General features: G+C 37.9%; 1 protein-coding gene across 1 annotated transcript in view; it reads right to left on the reverse strand.

The window, feature by feature from the left end:
- Positions 1-4,865: 4,865 nt before the first annotated feature.
- The window catches only part of ZBTB11 (zinc finger and BTB domain containing 11), a 31,918-nt gene continuing 14,594 nt past the window's right edge, over positions 4,866-22,189 (reverse strand). The window contains exons 4-11 of the mRNA XM_021692482.2: positions 17,877-18,721; positions 17,252-17,431; positions 14,303-14,548; positions 12,636-12,780; positions 11,266-11,383; positions 8,202-8,360; positions 7,907-8,082; positions 4,866-7,129 (exon numbers count right to left, since the gene is read on the reverse strand). Of these exons, the coding sequence (XP_021548157.2) occupies positions 6,612-7,129; positions 7,907-8,082; positions 8,202-8,360; positions 11,266-11,383; positions 12,636-12,780; positions 14,303-14,548; positions 17,252-17,431; positions 17,877-18,721 (2,387 nt within the window). The 3' untranslated portion in view covers positions 4,866-6,611. The remainder of the gene's footprint in view (positions 7,130-7,906; positions 8,083-8,201; positions 8,361-11,265; positions 11,384-12,635; positions 12,781-14,302; positions 14,549-17,251; positions 17,432-17,876; positions 18,722-22,189) is intronic.

The raw sequence follows: 22,189 nt of genomic DNA on the forward strand, positions 1-22,189 counted from the left end.
CAAATCACAGAACTCACTAAAAGTGCTTTACTTAAAATTACAGTTTTATTATAAAGTATACAAGTCAGAAAAAGCCATGTGGAAGAGACCTATAGGGCAAGGTCTGGAAGGCAGAAGCACAGGACCTTCTGTCCCTGTGACACCCACCGAGCACATCCATATGTTCAGCAACCAGGAACTCTCTGAGTCTCTAAGTTTTGTTGAGGCTACATTACATGGGCATGGTTAATTAATGAATTAATAGCTGGAGCCCCTCTCCCCTCTGGAGATTGCAGGGTGGTGCTAAAATTCTCTCTAATCACATGGTTGGTTTTTCTGGCAATAAGCCCCCATTCTTAAGCTATCTGCCTCACCATGTTAATTTCAGATTTTTATTCTGAGATGGAAAAAAAGAAAGGATGCCAACTATCACACCTACTTAACGTTGTACTGGAGGTCCTATAGAAAGCAGTAAGGCAAGCTAGAATTGGAATAGGAGAAATAAAACTTACTTCCAAATAACATAATTGGGTATGGAGACAGTCAAAACTAAATTAATAAGGGATTTTAAAAATGTTGTTGGATAAAAGGTCTTATTTCCTATGTCAGAAAATTTTAAACATTTCACCTTTTAGAATGTTTTGCTGTAGCTTTTTGTAGACAGCTTTTATCAGATGAAAGTTCCCTTGATATACAAAAGTGTTTTGTATTTTTACATACCAACAAACTGAAAAATAAAAAATGACATTCACAATTGCATAAAAATATATATTAATAGGTTTACACAAACTAAAACATTTTGAGAGATATTAAAGATGACTTACATAAGTGAAGAAGTATGTTCATGGAATGAAAATTCAGTTATTAGATATCAATTCTCTCCAAATTGATCTAGAAGTTCAATACAATTCCAGCGAAAATCCCAACAGGATTTTATTATAGAAATTGATAAGTTCATTATAGAATATACAAGTAATCTGAAATAAGAACAAAGTGGGAGGATTTACTCTATCAGATATCAGAATTATTATAAACCTACAGTATTAAGACAGTGTGGTCCTAAGTACTGTAAGGATTTAGTATTGTTGGAATTTGGTATTGCAAGGAATTGGTGCAAGAGTACAGAAATAAAAGCAAAAAAGCAGAATAGTTTCCAGAAAGAAATCTACATAGCATGTACCCTTGATTTATACAATGGCATTGCTGAACAATGGAAAAAAAAAATCAGTGTATTCAGAAAATTATGTGCCCAATTGGAAATCTATACTATAAAAAAAGCTTGAGGGGCACCTGAGTAGCTCAGTTGGTTAAGTGTCTGCCTTCGGCTCAGGTCAGAATCCCAGGGTCCTAGGATCAAGTCCACGTTGGGCTCTCTTCTCACCAGGGAGTATGTTTCTCTCTCTCCCTCTGCCTCTCCCCCTGCTTGTGCTCACTCTCTGTCAAATAAATAAAATCTTAAAAAAAAAAAAGATGTCTAGACCCCTCTATTTCAGATAGATTATAGATCTAAATATAAAAGACAAAGGTATAAAGCTTTTAAAAGATAAAATAGGGAAATATAATGATCTTTGGGCAGGAAAAGATTGTAAAAGGGCACAAATTTATTACCTGGACTACATTAAAATTAGAGACATTCATCAAAAGATACCATTAATAGAATGAAAAGACAAGCTGTAAAATAGGAGATGACAATTGTAAAACAGCTTGTTTTCAGAAAGAAAAAAGACAAAAAATGGGTACGATATTCAATTGCCTCACAAAAAGGATATCTGAATTGTCAACAAATAAATGAAAAGGCGTTCAGCTTTATTAGTCATCTGGGAAGTGTAAATTAAAACGACATGGGATACTAAGCACATACATCTCAGAATGGCTAAAGTAAGTAATAAGTAAGCATGCAGAGCAAACACCACTGGTGAGAGTAAATTGGTATAACCTCTTTGGGAAATATTTTGGTTCAGAAATCCAATTATCTCAAATTCTACTCTAAGTTATGTATCCAACAAAAATGCATGCCCATGTATATACCAAGAGGATAAAAATGGTCCTACAACATGCCTCAGGATGTTGAAATAACTGAAAATAACCCCAAATATCCATCAATGGTAGAATGGTGAAGTTGTGGTATATACACGTAATTTTTTTGCAGAGCACAGACCAGACACAGTAAGAGTTTAAATGAACAGAATAGGGCGCCTGGGTGGCTCAGTTGGTTAAGCGACTGCCTTCGGCTCAGGTCATGATCCTGGAGTCCCAGGATCGAGTCCCACATCGGGCTCCCTGCTCGGCGGGGAGCCTGCTTCTCTCTCTAACCCTCCCCCCTCTCATGTGCTCTCTGCCTCTCTCATTCTCTCTGTCTCAGATAAGTAAATAAAATCTTTAAAAAAAATAATAAAATAAAAAAAATAATAAAATGAACAGAATACATCCAACCAGCAAGATAAGAAAGGATCAATCAAAAAGGGAAGCAGGAATAAGCACCTATAAAGAACCAATTGGAAATACTAAGATAAGAAATATCATTTTTAAAATGAAGAATAGATAATTAAGAACAGTTACAGATCAGGTTGAGGAACTCCAAGAAGGTTATCAGGAAGCAAGAAAAAGATGGGGAGGGGTACCTGGGTGGCTCAGTCGTTAGGTGTCTGCCTTGGGCTTGGGTCGTGATCCCAGGCTCCTGGGATCGAGCCCACATCCGGCTCCCTGCTCGGCGGGTAGCTTGCTTCTCCCTCTCCCACTACCCCTGAGTTCCTGCTCTCGCTCTCTCTGTCAAACACATAAATAAAATCTTAAAAAAGAGAAAAAGATGGGGAGAGTGAAGAGGTATTGAGGGTAGAAATAAAACGTTTGGAAACCAAAAGTAACCAGAAGGGGAAATATTTAAAGAAACACTATTTGGTTTCCAGAGTTAAACTCAAAATACATGAAACTCTCCACTTGATAAAATGTAACAAACTCCTTTGAAATTCACAATACTAAGTTTGGAAGAAAGGCAATGTCCTAGAGTCGCTAGATAAGAGGAAACGGAGTTGAACTTGTAGTAACCTTGTGGTAGACGGGATTGGCAGTTTCAGAGGGGGGGCTTTTGACAGATAAAAGGCAATGAGATCAGGATTTAGGCTTACAGAAATTGGAAAAAAAAATTAAACACAACACAGGGACCACCCGAGCGCCTGGCTGGCTCAGTTAGTAGAGCACTCGACTCAGAGCACGGACTCTTGATCTCCGGGTCTTGAGTTCAAGCCCCAAGTTGGGCAGGGAGCGTACTTAAAAAAGAAACAAAACACTGAGACCACTGAAGAGCTCCATCTTCAGTGAAAGAACAGGCAAGAAATCAACTCAGTTCACCAGTGCAGGCAGATAAGGATACTTGTCTGTCCCAGGCTGGGCTGTCAGTGGGCAAAAGCCTCCCTTGAAGATTTAGAATGGCGAGCTTGCTCTCAAACTAGTCTGAAGTTCAAAATTTACAGGTGCTGCTGCTCCGGGAAACCATAGTCTGAGAATTAATATAAAAATAGTACCTAACCATGAACACTCTTGGAGCAACCTAGCAGAAGCAAACACAAAACCTCAACCTACGTGGGTAGCACAGGCTTCCCAAAATGAGGCCCTATTGGAGATGAGTTCATACTCCAGTATCTGTAAGACTCTTGAGGAAAAGTTCAATAAACAGCAGTATTTAAACTTCAAAACATCAATAGGCTATAAGCATGGTATATTTAAACTGATTAAGTTACTTACACATCTTTGCTCCATAAGCTTCTACAAACTCTAATTGATCAATATATAGATCAAGAGGAAGCAAAGGCTTTTATTATTTATGTTCCAAACATTAGATGTAAAAGTGTTTATGAACGTCCAAGAGATTACAGGTTTGACAAGAACAATCCCGAGCAGGAAACATCATGCATGCACAGTTTACACCAATGCATTAAAAAAATGACAAAACACTGAAGGTTTGGATTAGCTCTAAGTCCAGCAGTTTAGGCAACCCTGTGAAATTCTGAATACAGCCACTTTTAATAAAACAAATTAAAACCCATGTCAGAATTAATTCATTGCTATCAATTCATACATTTCAATGACTAACAGCAATGACTCAAACTGCTTAGCAGGAACAGTAATAAGTACATTTAACCAGGGGTACCCACACAATTAGAGGAGAGTCACCTGACAACAACAAAGCAATGCGTGATTCTAAAAAGGAATTGTAAATTAAATATAGAAGTTTCCCCCATGGCAATATAAAACTGAATTTTTGGAATCTTAACACTTGTTTCTACATGGAATTATGTAATTCTACACATTTTTTAAAAAGTCATGCCGAACATGGGGCTTGAACTCACGACCTTAAGACCAAGAGTCACATGCTCTACCAACTGAGCCAGCCAGGTGCCCTATAACTCTACACATTTAAATTACCCAAAGTAGGGGTGCCTGGGTGGCTCAGTCGTTAAGCGTCTGCCTTCGGCTCAGGTCACAGTCCCAGGGTTCTGGGATCGAGCCCTGCATCGGGCTCCCTGCTTCGGGCTCCCTGCATCGGGCTCCCTGCATCGGGCTCCCTGCTCGGCGGGAAGCCTGCTTCTCCCTCTCCCACTCCCCCTGCTTGTGTTCCCTTTCTCACTGTCTCTCTCTGTCAAATAAATTAAAAAAAAAAAAATTCAAAATTCAAAAAAAAAATTACCCAAGTAGGCAGTAAATCACACTACTTCCAATTTTGTGGCAAAATTATGTTTATGAGTAAGATGTTTTAATATTATTACGTTTTCACCCAATGGTTATTTTTTTATTATATTAATCACCATACATTACATCATTAGTTTTTGATGTAGTGTTCCATGATTCATTGTATTTTAATGTATTCTATTCCCCTTCCCTTTAAACATGGATTGACTTTAATAACACATCAAATAACAGCAACTGATTTATGAATAGAAAAGTGACAAGCTAAACTCCAAAGCTTATGCTTTTAAACAAGATTCAACATCTTTTATTTACAATTTTTGACATACATTAATGGTCTTATACAATTAACTAAATCTAATAACAATGGTGAAGATGGAACATAAAAGACACAATTCCAGATTTTAGTCAGGTTGAAATACATTTTCACTAACTGAAAAGTATGATAAACAAGCAGCCATTATAAAGTTACAGACTGTATGTCAATTCACTTAAAATTGAAAGTCAGCCACACAGCTATAGGAACAATGGGAAATTTGCAAATGCAAACATTACATATGCAGACAATGCATGCATGGCATCACATTTAATCTTTATCTTTTAAGCCATTTTTTAAAGTAAACTGGAATAAGTATCTTAATAATATATGTACATCAAGGCACATTCTTTTCTTGTGCTTTAGGAATGATTTACATATGATTTGCTTATATCTTCATTTTATACCTTATATTAGCTTCCAATACTTAAAAAGTTTAATTTTAACAATTATAGTTTGAGTGGTAGTTTCCCCACAGGAGAGAAATGTGGCATCTCCCCACAGTTATTTTGAAAATCAGAAAACTGGATAGCTTCTAGAAGTGGGAATTTAAAAATCAAACACATAAATTAATATAATTCTTAGGTAACTTTTAAAAATAATTTACTTTCAACAATTTGGTGGACCATAATCAATTAACTTCTTTAAATAGTATACTGAGGGCTGAACTGAAGACTTTTCAATATTCTGAAGTTACTTGACAATTATATGGTATCCACAGGACCGCTGTAGAGGTCTATATTGCTATCCTATTTCTAAATTGCAGTTTTTCAACAAAATTGAACAATTAAACATGATACAAAAGCTGCAAACATACCAAATCTAGTTTTAATTTGTTCATTCTTCAGCAAAAGAATGAGATTTTTTTTCATTCATTGTCTCATGTTATCAAGGAGAAATTTCCCATCAACAGTGTTTAACAACAGTGTTCTTTGCTCATGGTCAATTTACTTGCCTTGAAGAGATAGTATATAGTAAGGCTTTAATAGGCATTTCATGCATTTTAATGGCATTTAAAAAATCAGCTATTTATTTAAGGGTTCCCCATATAGATAAGTATACTGTGCAAACTTGATTACAACATGTAACTCATTAAGTGCTTTAAAATAGAATAAATCCCTGACTTATAAGGGGTTAAAATAAATAGTAAGTCAATCACAGATTTGAAGCATTTTAAAAATGTAATACACGTATACATCCTACTAAAATGCTTTATATTAGAATTTTTTTAAACCTATAAACAGGGCAAATGAAATCACAGAACCTATTTTTAGAATAAAAGAGAAGATCTGACTAGCGCAGCCTTTTAAACTCAAAGTATATAATAATGTCAAAATGCAAGTGAAACTATACAGTTTTTAATTTAGTCCAGTTCTTTATAAACATTAATTCATAAAAAGTACACCATGATAAACCAATGCCATCAAGTGAATTTGTTTTCAATTTCTTTGCCGTATATGGACTTTTCCACAGAACCCATTAGCCAGAAAACCATTCAGAAATGTTCAAACATCACCGAACAGCCCAGAGCCTTGACCTGCGAACACCAGGCAGATAGTGACGTCGTCCTGTAAACAGATGTTCTGAGTTCAGTGTACATGGGATGTCACTTCTTTGACCCCCACTGCTACCGTCACTCTGCTTCTGAAATGTGTGCCACCTCTACCTCTACAGTCTGAATAGCTTCTGCCACTTCCGAGAGTTTTTGTCCTTGCTGTTGTGCCAACACATAATTAACCACTTGCATAATGCTCTGGTCAGAGAGCGTAGAGACCGATGGACACTCTTCCGTAGCCGCAACAGCTTCAAGCGCTTCCATGGTCTCTCCCGTCACCACCACCGTCTCCAGTTCCTGAGGACCACTGCTTTCTTGTTCCTGCATGTCTGCTGTTAAGATACTAACAGCATGCTCCACTTGAGTTCCTTGGTTATGAAACTGAAGGGTATCTTTTTCCAGCATAATTTTGCAAGGCACATAATCTCTGTGGAATTTAGTCATATGTTTACGCAGTGTTCTAGCATCTATGTAGGCTTCGCTACATACGGGGCAGACATAGGGCCGCTCGCCAGTATGTGTTCTGACATGGCGTTTTAGAGATCGGGCATCAGCCCAAGCTACTCCACAGGTTAAGCATTCAAATGGCTTAACTCCTATGAAAAAAGAGAGAGAGACAGAGAGAGAGAGGTGTGTGTGTAAGGTACAAGTAACAAAATATATTAAAGTTCCCTGATAAATAATGCTTTTCTTTAAGGAGAGTAACCCAGGGACGCCTGGGTGGCTCATTCGGTTGAGTATCTGCCTTCAGCTCGGGTCATGGTCCCAGGGTCCTGGGATCAAGTCCCGCATCGTGCTCCCTGATCGGCGGGGAGCCTGCTTCTCCCTCTACCTCTGTTCCTTCTCCCTGCTCATGCCCTCTCTCTCTCTGACAAGTAATTAAATAAAATATTAAAAAAAATAAGAAGTACAGTAACCCATTACCCTTTCTATATGGACTATGGCCATCTTTTATCCAGGACCTAACGGTATACCTTAGAATAAACTAGATTCTGCAATATAATCTCTCTACAGGTGTTCCCAGATAGAAGTTACTGAGACAGTTTTGAGTTTCCATGCATAGTTTCATTTAACCTTCCCTGCAATCCTATAATCTTAGGATAAGGTAACAGAAGCTTCCAATAGTCCAGGTTCAGCATAAAAATGTTGACCTAGAATATTAAGCTCACTAAGAAACGAACCTATCTACATACACAATAACTAGGTACCCAGGTTCAGGATCACCTCAATCACGTGAATAAATATTACGTATTATGGGATTCAACTCTTATCAAAGGAAGATGAGGTTAACAGGCAAGAGGGCTGGTAAAGGGAGACTCACTATTGGACTTTTTATTCTACTTAAATATATGCATAATATTTGGTACTGTTACCTTCATGGTTGTTCATGTGTCTCCTATACTCTCTTAGCTGAGTGAATTTTCTTCCACATTGTTCACACACCCGTTCTAAGTTCTGCTTTGCTCTTCCTTTTTTTCCATGGGTAGCTTTCTTTACATGCCTTCTGAACAATGCTTTCTCATAAAATTCTTTGCCACATATATTACACCTATAACGGGGGTACAAAAAAACCCTAAATTATTTTTTCCAAAGCACCAGCATCCAAAAGAATTAATCCAAGCACATATACATCTCAATTAAGTTCAGATCCTGCTCAAATTTATCTACCTGTAAGGCTCAGTGACAGAATGAGACTTCACATGGGAATACCAATCTTTCTTCCAACTATAGCACTTATCACAAAATTGGCACTGGAATGGCTTCACACCAAGATGTTTGTTCATGTGCTGACGAAGATCTCTAGCTTCAAAGAAACTTTTTTCACATCTGCAATAATAAAGTTAAACCAATCAGATCACTTTATTATTCTTTTAAAACAAATTTCCAAGACTCAGTAATACTCATGGCTTTCTAGAACTCTAAAAAATGATCCCAATTTAAAACAAAAGAATTTAGCCACCTGGGTGGCTCAGTCGGTTAAGTGTCTGCCTTCGGCTCAGTCATGATCCCAGGGTCCTGGGATAGACCCCACATCAAGCTCCCTGCTCGCTGGGGAGCCTCCTTCTCCCTCTCCCTCTGCCACTCCCTCTGCTTGCGCTTGCTCTCTCTCTCTGTCAAATAAATAAAATCTTTAAATAAATACATAATTTGTTTATAAATTAAAAAAACACAAGAATTTGCTACTATTCCAATCTTGCAATACGGCTTCAGGGTTTTAAGTTCTTTTAGCTCAAGGAGTACTGGAAACATTTTACGTTTTTATTTAAATTCCAGTTAGTTAACATACAATTCAGGTGTACAATATAGTGATGCAGCACTTCCATACAACACCCGGTGCTCACCACAAGTGCCCTCCTTAATCCCCATCACCTATTTACCCCATCCCCCCACCCACCTCCCCTCTGTTAACCATCAGTTTGTTCTCTATAGTTCAGTCTGTTTCTTGGTTTGCCTCCCTCTTTTTTCCCTTTGCTTGTCTGTTTTGTTTCTAGTACTAGAAACATTTTAGAAAGAACCATGCAGAGCTCTCAAAGGCTATTACGTGAGACATTGGTTTTCTTTCTCCCCCTAAACCCCATCTGATCCCCCCCTTTTACCCTCTCCCTTTCTCTGTCCATGTGCTCGGAGTAGGCCTCACTGTTGACCACAGGATGGAGCAACTGCCTCCGGCCTAAGTCAATCAGAGTACAGCGTTCCCTTGGCTGTAATTACTGATCATAATCAAATGACTTAACCAGATCCAATCTCAGATCTCAGAACCCATACAGGAATTACCAGAAAAGCAGCTTGATGATTTGGGAGTTGAGAGGATGTGAGGCTAAAACCATTGCTACTGCCTTGTCCAGAGAGCCTTGGAGACACCAAGTGCTAATGAATGTGAATCTAGTTTATGTTAAATCATTCAGACTCCTAGACTTTACCTTTCATTCAAGCCAGTTTAGGTTGGGTTTTCTTTCACTTGCAACTAAAAATCTAATGATAATAAAATATCTTTGTTTTAATAGTAAGACTGATTAAAGTGACATCAGCAAATATGGCAGTCAGGAAATCCATAAGCCTGTTGCTCTAGACAAAACTGGCCTAAACTATGAGAATCAATTTTACTCAAAGTCTGGAAACTGATTAAAAGTGTACAGTGAACAGGCAAACATATAATAATTTTAAAATTCATTAAATGTTGGTAAAGAGAGCTTTGTAGCATTTGAACTTACCTTGATCCCATTCCCTGCTTCTCAGCTCAGCAGCAGCCATGAAGACTGCATTCCCACCATGGGTTCCCAATGCCCGAGGGGATTTATTCTCAAAGAACTGTGGTTGTCTCTTTCAACCCACCTGGTGACTCCTTGAAGGATCCCCTCAAAGAGTCTGCATTTAGTTTGCCCAACTCTATTAGGGCTGAGGATTGGGGGGCGGGGGGAGGGGAGAGGAGAAGTCTTTTGAAAACATTTAAAGGCAAATGTATTCACCTCCGCCGCATGGGGCAAGAAATGATAGTTTGGTTCAAACAATATACAAACCAAGAGCTTGGGAGAAAAAGCTGAGGAATGAAATGGTGGTGGATTAGGGGCTTTGAAAAACTCTCACATACTCCCAGGAATTGAGAAGTCCACGCACTTGCCCAGGGCAATACATACTTAGAAAAGACCTGAGAAGGCCCTAAGCTCTCATCTCTAGCCGACTCTGCACAAACAGGAAGAGAAGGCCAAGATAGAGTTGTACCAGCTGAAGGCATTCTGGAATTGGGTAGTGGTGATGTCTAATTGCACAATGTACTAAATGTACTAAAAGTCAGTGAACTGTACACTTTAAAATGATGAATTTTACATTAAGTGAGTTTTATCTCAATTATAAAAGAAAAATTTTTTTTTTTTAAAGATTTTATTTATTTATTTGACAGAGAGAGACACAGCAAGAGAGGAAACACAAGCAGGGGGAGTGGGAGAGGGAGAAGCAGGCTTCCCGCCGAGCAGGGAGCCTGATGCGGGGCTCGATCCCCGGACCCTGGGATCACGACCTGAGCCAAAGGCAGACACTTAATGACTGAGCTACCCAGGCGCCCCTAAAAGAGAAATTTCAGGAGGCTTTGGAAAATAAAAAGAGGGAGAAAATAAACAGAGTCTGAAGAGAGGAAAAACTAGCAGACAACCCAGCACCTTAGACGAGCTGCCTAGAAAAAAAAATCTCTGGCTTGCACTGGGGACCCTTCCTTCCTACAGTCTCCACCCCCAGGTAATACATTTGAAGAATGTCTTTAAGTTATTTCAAGTGAGTGAGTTATGTGTTATGTAATACCTAAATAAAACTAAAAAATCATAAATAGCAATATCTAGGCAAAAAAAAAAAAGACTGATTAAAATCAAGAATATAAAAAAATATATATATAAAATAAAATCAAGAATAAATAACAATTCAATATTATCTTCAAACATTTCCTTGGGTTTTTTTTTTTGTTTTATTGAGATATAACTGACAAAATTTTACGATATTTAAAATGTACATCATAATGGTTTGATATATGTATCCATTGTGAAAGGATTCTTCCCATCGAGTTAATTCACGTGTCCATCACATCGGATATATATAGAAGTAAGTTCTACTCCCTTAGCTAATTTCATTTATATAATATTGTTATCGACTAGAGTTACCTCAGATATTTTCTTGTGAAAACAACTTTCAAATAAACCTACTAGGAACACAAGAAAATTGAACAGTTTATGTATTAAATACTTACTGAGTACAGTGATAGCCCCGAACTTCAGGCTTTGGCTGGTGTTTCTTTAGATGTTTGCTGAGTCCAGAGCCCCTGTGAAAAGACTTTCCACAAACTGAGCAAAGGTACTTGGACTCACCTATAAAAAATAAAAAACACATCACAAATCCAACAGTCAGGTGCTCTTCCAAAAGAATACTTTATGTCCTACTTCAGAAGTTATTTTATCAAGGGGACACAGAAGCTATTACATTTGGCAGTCATCTTCTCAGAAGAACAACAAACTAGGTCAAAATTTCTATTTCCTCTCAACTACAGTACTAGCAAGATTACCACTACCCAAAGAACGTCCTGCACTTGTATAATCATCTGGATTGTAACAGTACAGAGTTGAATACAAGTTCTAGAGCTGCTATCTACCCTTCACCAGCCATTTCCACATAACTGCTTTAGGCACTGGAAAATAATTACCTATAGACTAAAAATTCTAATAAAATTATAAGCCCTACACCATGTTGACAGTTATATCTGGCTATTAATTTATTTTTTTAAGATTTTTTATTTATTTGAGAGAGAATGAGGTGGGGTGGTGGAGAGGGAGAAGCAAGCTCCTCACTAAGCAGGGAGCCTGATGTGGGACTCGATCCCAGGACCCTGGGATCATGACCTGAGCTGAAGGCAGACGCTTAACCGAATGAGCCACCCAGGTGCCCCATTAACTTTTTTTTTTTTTTAAGATTTTATTTATTTATTTGACAGAGAGAGACACAGTGAGAGAGGAACACAAGCAGGGGGACTCGGAGAGGGAGAAGCAGGCTTCCTGCAGAGCAGGGAGCCCGATGTGGAACGCGGTCCCAGGGTCCTGAGCCAAAGGAGACGCTTAACGACTGAGCCACCCAGGCGCCCCGTTTTGTTTTTTAAAATTTTATTTATTTATTTGACAGAGAGATAGAGAGCACAAGTAGGCAGAGAGGCAGGCAGAGTGAGAGGGAGAAGCAGGCTTTCCGCGGAGCAGGGAGCCTGATGTGGGACTCAATCCCAGGACCCTGGATCATGACCTGAGCCGAAGGCAGACGCTTAACGACTGAGCCACCCAGGCGACCCCATTAACTTTTTAAAAGCATGACCATTTCTTTAAGTGCCTGGATCTAAATATTGCATAATTTAATACTCAGTATGCTTTTTTCTACACTGAGGTAAACAATGACTATTTTTACACCAATAAATAGCTCTAAAATTAGATTTAAGAACACTTTTTAGCCTTACTTTCATTAATAAAAAACTGCACACAGTATATCAATATAATTTCTAAAATAATTATAGCATAATCAATATAACAGTAACTTAAGAGTATATAATGTGTAACTATGTCAATACCAATTTCTCATTACCTGTGTGAATACTCATATGTTCTTGAAGACTCCGTTTGGTAACAAATGACTTAACACATAGTTCACACTGGAACTGCTTTTGAGATTGATGGAGACTCTGGTGTAATTTTAGGCCATGCTTATAGATGAAAGTCTTTCCACAGACCTGCGACAGCACAGGTGTTTCAACCGGTAAAAGAGAAAAGAGAAATCAGGGCTGTTTCTGAAGAACGAGGACAGAAAAAGTGTATGCCATTTTATTTATTTTTTTATTTTTATTTTTTTTAAAGATTTTATTTATTTATTTGACAGAGAGAGACACAGTGAGAGAGGGAACACAAGCAGGGGGAGTGGGAGAGGGAGCCCGATGTGGGGCTCGATCCCAGGACCCCGGGATCATGACCTGAGCTGAAGGCAGTCGCTTAACCAACTGAGCCACCCAGGCGCCCGTGTATGCCATTTTAAAGAAAAATATCTACAAACAAAATGACAAACTGAAAGCTGAAACAAGTGTCAAGGATGTTAACTGGTTGGTCATCTTCTGACTCAGTACTTAACAAATACTACTCCTTTTCTTAGATCCAGGTGATCACTGAAGGAGCTCAAAGCAGTACAACAGACCCTCACACTGTCCTTGTGAGACACGTGTACCTTCTATATTAAAAGAGACATGAGAGCTTAATCACAAGAAAATATACTAATTTCTTGCTACACCAACTAGAACAGTGCTTCTCAAACTCTGATGAAGAACCAGGGTTTCGTTTTTTTTTCTTTCCCCAATCCATTTTTTGTTAAATATGATAACAATGTCACAACAATGTCAACTGCCATGACAGTTTCTAAATGTATACTCTCAATTTCTGTACTTATCTTCCATGGACCACACACATTTTGAGTAGTGCTACATGAAAAGACCAGAGGCCCAGTTAATACTTATCTTTAAAATTTAAGAATAAAATAATGCTTAGGACTTGGCTTCAAAAGAAATGAGGGGACGGGGGAGTAGGACAGTGAGTGACAGTAAACATAAAACACAGCTGACCATGTGTTGATAACTACTGAAGCTGGATAAAGGGTATATGAGGTTCTATTCTATTCTCTCATAATAAAAAGCAAAAAAAAAAAAAAAAAGAGAGAGAGAGAATCATTAAAAATCTCACTGGTGAAAAAAATGGGTCATGCTTATATGCAAGGCTACAGGGGCTACTAGAAAATTTTCACTGTTCCAAATAGCCCTAATCTGGCTCATCACAGGATTCTTCACCTAGAAGTTTTGTTTTGGCATTTAGATAGTCTCAGTCCTCAGCTCTAGAAAACACACAGCACAGGCAGGACTTTTGTTAAGGAGATTTGTTTAAACCATGGGTTCCTTTCCAGTCCAGATTGGTTCTGCTGAAGGTTAAAGGGATGAATGGGATAATGAACTGGTTATTCTCACCCAGTACATCCTCTGAAACCTAGTAAGTTTCATGAACATCCTAACAGATTCATTTCAAATTACAACAAATTAAATAGCAAATGAAAGAACACAATTGGGAATCACCCTTTAATCCAGGCAACAAACTGAAAAAGTCCTAGAATTCTCTGTGACATTTTATAGGAGTGAGGGTGACTCCAGAATCAACCAGTTTCATCACTAGTTAAGTACAAATCTTCTTTATATAATAAAATAAACTTCATGGCTTTACCTGGCACGCATGTGGCTTTACACCTGTATGCTTTAACATGTGTATTCGGAGAGAATATAATTTAGGTAATGTCCTTCCACATATGGAACATATAAATTCTCGTTTGGTTCTCCCCTTCTCAGATGATGTTCCCGATGTCTCATTAGATGTAGAATTGGAAGAGGATGAAGTGGGTGCATCTTTTCTGGTATGTCGAATAAGATGTGCTCGCAAGGAGGCACTGTACTGAAACTGTTTTTTACACAACTACAAAAAAAGTAAATACAATTCTGTCTAAATGTAATTCCATAACAAATGTTAAATGAAACTTGACTATTTCAATTTCCCATTTCGTTACAATTATATAAATCAATAAACACATACATTATATAAAAAACAATACGCTAGATATCAGATATAAGGATGAAAGGGGTCAAGACCCAGCCCCTACTCTGGAGAGGTTGATAATCTAACCACAGAGGGAGTAATCAAAGCAATGAAGAAAGGCATCAATGAGGAGACTAGGTCTGTCTAGAAGGAATGGTAGGACACAGATACAGAAGAATGCTATCATCATATGAGTACTAATAGTTGTTAGGTGGAGCAAAACTAGGGGTTAGAGAAAGTAGAAAGATAAAACTGTGATGGTCCTTAAAATTCTTCTTTTGGTCTACTACTTCTGCCATTTTTTTTTTTTTTTTACTCTCTCATGATGCTTATCTTGGTAACTCTAAGTAACATGAATAATGGATGAGGATTCTCTTCCTTCACCCCTCCGCTCCCTCCACATATGCAGACCCTTCCTGTTACGTTACTTTCTCAATATAGCTATGTCCCAGTTTTGACCAATTTCTGTGTTCACATTTTTCCAATGATATAGTTATTATTACAGCTGGGTCATATAGTACACTCTGATTCTCTTTCCTTCCTTTTTCTGTTTTATTTCTCTTTATACTTAGTGCTAATTCAATAGCAAACCCTTCCTTCAATTGTCTACTGAGAGGAGACTGAAAGACATCACCTTAAAGGGATCTCTGTCAAAGAATTTTGTCCTGTTCCAACCTGGACTGGTTGTTTCCTACGCTTGGACTCTGTAGAATTGGACCCCATGTTTCCCAGGTCTTGCTCATTTTTTTTTTTTTAAGATTTTATTTATTTATTTGAGAGCGAGAGAATGAGAGACAGAGAGCATGAGAGGGAGGAGGGTCAGAGGGAGAAGCAGGCTCCCTGCCGAGCAGGGAGCCCGATGCAGGACTCGATCCCGGGACTCCAGGATCATGACCTGAGCCGAAGGCAGTCGCTTAACCAACTGAGCCACCCAGGCGCCCAGGTCTTGCTCATTTTAGTGGAACACCTCTGCCAATAAGCTTCCTGAGAAAGGGAGTTTGGGAGATAAAACTTTTAGACCTTGCATGTCTAAAAGTATTTATTCTACCATCACAAATAACTGATAGTTTGGCTACAGATTTTAAGGTGGAAATCACTTCCCTTTAGAATTTTAAAGACCTGTGCCTTTCCTTCTTTTCTAGTTTCCACTGTTGCTGCTGAAAAGCCTGAAGCCATTCTGACCTTTATCCTTTCTATGAGTCCATCTTTTTTCTCTATCGTTATTCATAAGATTTTTTTCTTTGTCCCTTGATTTAAAGATTTCATAATTTATCTTGATATACATTTACTTACGGATGACGTGGTTGTGGGCATTCAACGTGTCCCTTTTCACAAGGAAACTTAAGTTCTAATATTTTTCCTTATTGCACAAATGATTTCTTTCTCCTCATGTTCCCTTTGGTGTTATTTGGATATTAGACATCCTATACCAATTCTCTAAATTTCTTTACTCTCATTTTCTAACTTGTCTTTTGCATTATTTTCTGAGACATTTAGTCTATTTCCCAATTTTTCTGAGATTTTTATATTTGTGGATCCTCAAAGTTGCTTTTTTCTTGAAATACTGATCCTGAGTCTGATCATCCCTGACATCTACACATATTTCAGTATGGTACAAAACTGACTGGAGTTTCTGTATAAGTGGGGTGGGTGCAGGGGAAGCTGTCAACCACAGGCTTTTGTCAGCACTGTCTCCAAGTCCTTTGTTATTGGGCTTCAGATTTCTCATCTCTGAGAAACCTTTCTGCTTTTGGGTTAAGAGTCTGGCTGCTAATATTCTGGGACTGGAGTAGGTAAAGAGAACTTGAAAGGTTTCAACATTCAGTATGAAAGGTTTTATTTTCCCTTTTTTTTTTTGGGTATAGTACATTCACCCTCACTGTACACAGTGTTCCCCAGAGTTTTATGCTTTCAGAAAGTAGAAGAGAAGGTGGTGGTGATTTAACTGCTTAAAAACTTTCTAACAATGAGACTCACTTCTTCTTTCAAAGTAGCAAGTAACACTAATTCCTGAGGCATTTGGTACTTCTGCAATACAATGTGGACAGATTCTTAGCTTTCCCCACTGAAAGCCTGGGAATGAGCCCTTTCAAATCTGCTAAATCAGTTATTCCCTCTATTTATCAGGGGCCAGAATGTAGTTGCTAAGGTTTCCTCCCCATTCTCTTTACCCTTCTATGAGCTTATATTTTTCAATTTTTAAAGTTTATTTATTTTTAAGTAATCTCTACCCTCAGTGTGGGGCTCGAACTCACGACCCTCTGAGATCAAGAGTCACATGCTCTACTGACTGAGACTGCCAGGTGCCCCTGAGCTTTTATTTTTTAAATGATAATTTCAGTCTTGTCTTAATAGGGTAGTATCAGGAAGAAGCAAAGATAGATCACTGTTTTTTGTGGGGTTTTTGGGGGGAGGGGGATCAAAGAAATGACATATGCAAATCAGAAGATGACTCTTACATAGCAAAATAAGGGAGACAGAGAAACACTGAGAGAATACAAGCAGAATAACAATGAAACAGTAAACTGGATTCTGTTTATCATGAAGTTAGAACCATCTTCAATTAGCTTTCCAATTACTTACCGGACATTTGTAATCTCTAGCTCTTTCATGTTTCAGTGTGTGCATTATAAGGGCATATCGTCTCTGAAAAACCATTCCACATTCCCCACATTTATGGGATGCTGCTTCTTCAGTATTCTCTTTAGTATCCCTTTTTGGCTGTTTCATCTTTTTCCCTCTTTGAACTAATTTCTGGGCTACCTAATTAAGGGACAGAAAACACAATCTAAGTAAATATTTTAATTTTTTAAAAAAAACATTTACTTGAGAGAGAGAGAGTGCAAGCGAGAGAACACAAGCAGGGGAGAGGGGCAGAGGAAGAGGGAGAAGCATACTCCCCGCTGAGCAGGGAGCCTGATGCAGGGCTCGATCCCAGGACCCCGGGACCATGACCTGAGCCGAAGGCAGACGCTTAACCAACTGACCCACCCATGCATCCCAACTAATTTCAGTTTTTAAAGTCATGAATCATGTTATTTCAAATTAATATTATCTTAGTAATATTGGTATTTAAAACATTAAGTTGCTTTCCTGCACCTACTGCCCTTCCTCCCAAAATAATTTTCATGACAGGCATATTAAGTTTATGAACAGAATGCTTTTGACTTAAAGCTAACACCACAAAGGTCACCTCTTCATCATATACCTGCTGAACTGCTGACTTGGGAATGGCTTTCCGTTTTTGCAGCTTTTTCTCCATTCCTTTGTGCAGTCGGATATAACCCCCTTCATTAACAGAACGCTGCCGAAGCCTGCTTCTGTAAGTTTCATCATCAGGACCAAGGTCTGTCTTTGTTGTCAGTGCAACTAGATTTTCCTGATCTTTTAAAGACTGGCCAAGGTTCTGCATTTGTTCTGGAACGTCTTCAGCACAGATATCTTTAGTTGACGTGTCATTTCCCATACCACTGTTTTCTGGAGAGCTACTGATTACATTCTCTTTTGAAAGTTTGGGATGAATATTAGAAACTGTGCTATTGTCTCTGCTGTTTAAAGTTTCTAATTCTGTCTCATCGTTTTTTGTTACTAAGTCCACAGACTCCATTTCAGGATGGGAACCAGTTACACAGCCCGCAGGTGACAGAGTGGCTTGAGCCTCTGAAGAAACCTGGGGTTCAGGGTGTTGTCCTTGCTCTCCATTCTGCTCAGCTTCGGGCAATTCTCCATTCACCAACAGTACAATTTCACAATCCCCAAGTTCAGTAGATAATGTTGTTGTGGTTCCCTCGCTGCTAGCCACAGGAGGTGCGGTACCTCCATTCTGTTCTGGTAAGTCCTGGGTAGATGCAACTGTTTGGACCTCACCCTTCTTATACACTGTTAGCTGCTTTTCTTCCATTAGTTTATGTACACTTTCACAGATTTCTAAAACTTCCGACATGAAAAGATGGCGAGCCAAGATGGCTACATCAGCCATGCTGCAGAAGTCAAAACTTAGCACAGAAGTATAGGCAAATTCCAATAAAGGAAGGAAGCTTGCCTTACAAAAACCTACATGGAACAAAAAAAAAAGGGGAGGGGGGACAAAAAAGTTAAATAACTACTAAAACACCTTAGAAAAACAATTAATACATGATTATGACAATATAAAATAAAATACAAAGGCAAAAAGGCAAATATGACCATTTATTCTGCAATTAAACACTCTGGATTTGTTTTGTGTTCTGGTTGCTTAATAAGCCTTGACTAACTCACTTCTATGAGCCGAGTCTCTCAATACCTAAAATAGAAAATAATATCAGACTTACTACCTCAAAGAGTTGTTGTAAGCAGTCATTTTCAAACTGTACTCCTTAGAACCCCGGGGGTTCCTCAAATTCCCCTCAAGAAACAGCTGCTGGAGAATGGAGGGTAAAAAAAGAGAGGGAGGCAGGTAAGTAGGCAGGGTTCAACCAACCTGTCCCCTAACCTCACTTCTGTAAGTATAACTGTATATTTTAATAATAGAAGTCCATATAAAAATATGATTGTGAACAAAGGGCTTACTACTGAAAATTTAAGAACAAGATCTAACACAGGGGGACAGCAAAATTTTTCTGTAAAGAATCAGATAATAATTATTGTAGGCCATAAGGGTCTGTTTTAACTACTCAACTCTGCCACTGTAGCTGAAAAGAGGGGCCAAATACATACACAAATCAGCATGGCTGTGTTCCAATATCACTTTATTTACAAAATGGGAGGGAAGGGAGGATTGCCCCTTTGGGCTACAGTTTGCCTATTCCTGGTCTAAGGAAGAAAATAATTACTATACACAGGAGGTATTACATTCTTGTTTTATGTGAGAAAATAAAAGCAGTGTATCTGTAAGTTCTCAATACTTCATTTACAAAAGCCATTAATATTCATGATTCAAAAATCAGAAGATAAAACAGTGAGTGATAAGTCCAACTCCATCTCCACAACCAGTATGATTAAGAATCTGTACCGCTTTCAGAACTTCTTTATACAGTTAAGCAAATAATCTTATTCCCCCTTCTTATAGTAGGTAACACATTACATACACTGTCCTATGCCTTGCTTTTCTGGTATCATAATTTATCTTAGAGATCTTTTACTAAATAAAGAGTGAAAGCAACCTTTTAAAAACTCACATTTGCTCTATTTTTCAGTTTTGACTCAAGGTACATAAAATGCAGTCCTTTCATATAAGCAGATAAATGATGGACAAAGAAGGGAAGCCTTAAACTGTGAGGTATATTAACAGTCCGTTGAAAACTGAGGGCACTACACATTAACATCATCATCATGGCTAATTCAGTCATCTTAGGAAAGTTGGTAATTAAATAGGCTAAAGCCATGTTACTTCTGCTACAAATTACAAGATCAAGTTAAATAAGCTTGAGCTAAGTATTTCTTTCAAAAAACACAAACAGATTAATGTATTTTGGTCTTCTACCTAGCACCTTTTTAATTTCTAAGTTTGAAGTCATAAAAAAAATTTCCCACGAAAGAATTAACACTGTTCCAAGTAACACTTTAAAGATCTAAAACAATTTTTTCAAAGGCACAGTCATATATGTTTACTGTAAAATATAAAAATGTGCAAAAGAAAAGTTAAAAAAAAACATTCATAATTCTGCTAAGAGGTAAGAGGCAGATCATTTCAGTATTTTGTTTTTACCCCTAGCCTTTTTACATACACATATACAGACTCTGCAAAACATCTTAATCAAAATGGACAATTCTGCAAGATAAAAAAGTTCCAGAGATCCATTACACAACAATGTGAACATAGTTAATACTTAAAAGTCATTAAGAGGATAAATTTTATAACGTGTGTTTACCAAAATTAAAACTAAAAAAAGAAAAAAAAATGGGCAAAACAGTTGGTTATAGGTAGTGTTAGGGAACATCATCAAAAAGATGTGATCTCCAGCTGACCTGTGAACTGGACTCTGGGGACTCAAAGGCTCCTCATCCCCTGCCCCATCTTTGGAATGTGGGTGCCATTTGCCTTTCCTGCTCCCTGAGGCTGCTCTAAGGACATAACCGTGAGATAGTGATGTGATACTGAAAACACCTACACTGATGTGACTGCACCCAGTTAAGGCCTCTTTCTAAACTTTTAAGTTTGGTGTGGAGATCCACTCATCTTGCTGCCGCCCAAAACAAGCCTCATATATAAATGCCCTTTGCTTGTTAAAACTGCCACCTACCAACGTGAAATGGCCTGCCTGTTTCTTTGGTACAGGGACCACTTTCCGGTTGTACCAGGGAGTTCATGGGAGGGTTACGAACCAACAGAAAGAAAAATTATGACAGGGACTTCCACATCCAGCAATATGGCTAACTAAGATAGCCTAATTTGACCTACCTACTTAAAAAAAAAAAAAGAGAGAGAGAGAGAGAGAAATACTTTAAAGTATTATTTTAAATATACTTGGTACCCCAGCACTGAGTGAAAGAGGTAAGAAATCTTTCCTGATTAGTCATGACCACAAACCAACCTTAATTTGGTGGGATTTTTTGTTGAATATATAGCACTTTGGTAGTCAAAAAATCCTCAGGCTCAGAATTTAAAGCAGTCCTAGACTGCTAATGCCCTCAGCATCTTAAGAATCAAGTGTTTTCTCTGTGGAAAACACCTTCAACCCAGAACTCAAAAGATTTCCCACAAAGTTCTAAAGAATATGAATTCATTGTGCACAAATTAAAAAAAAAAATCACAAGGCACCATGAACAAAAGCTAGTGGAAACAAACAGCATGAATCAAATCAGCAAAGATTTTAAGTATTGCTATGATCAAATATAGAAAGTCAAGAGTGGCCTATCACCAGTAAAGAGCAAAACGTCATAAAAAGTAGTGTCCTAAAAGAGACTTCTGAAAAAGAAGTACATGGAAAAGAGGGGTGCCTGGCTGGCTCAGAGCATACGACTCTTGATCTCAGGTTTGTGAGTTCAAGCCCCATGTTGGGCACAGAGCTTAAATAAAATTAAAAATTAAAAAAAAAAAAATGGAAAAAAGACTGGAATAAAAAATTCAATAAATTAATTTAACAGCAAATGAAACACAGCTAAATACCGGGTCAATTAAAATTTTCCAGAATAATCTATACAGAGATAAATACAAAAGAGAAATTAAGGGTCACAGAATATAAAGTGAGAATGTCTATCTAATTGCAATTTCAAAAGGTAGAAGAGAGAAAATGAGGCAGAAACAAGTTTTGAAGGCATACTGACTGAGACTTTTTCTCAACTGATTAAGGACAACAATCTCAATTGCTGGGTTCAGGAAGTTCAACAATTTCTATGCAGGACAGTTGAAAGTCAAAGATCCTCATGCTGGATTAAGAACGAAATCCAGAAATATGATGTTTAAAGAGAAATGTAAAACATAAAGACACAAAAAGGTTGGAAATAAAAGATGGAAGATATGCTAGGCAAATAGTAATGAAAATATTGTTTACGTATCTAAAAAATATTTACTAAAGCAGCCAAAATAGAAAAATAAAAAAA

Source organism: Neomonachus schauinslandi, chromosome 1, assembly GCF_002201575.2.
Source record: "Neomonachus schauinslandi chromosome 1, ASM220157v2, whole genome shotgun sequence".
NCBI classification, from domain to species: domain Eukaryota; kingdom Metazoa; phylum Chordata; class Mammalia; order Carnivora; family Phocidae; genus Neomonachus; species Neomonachus schauinslandi.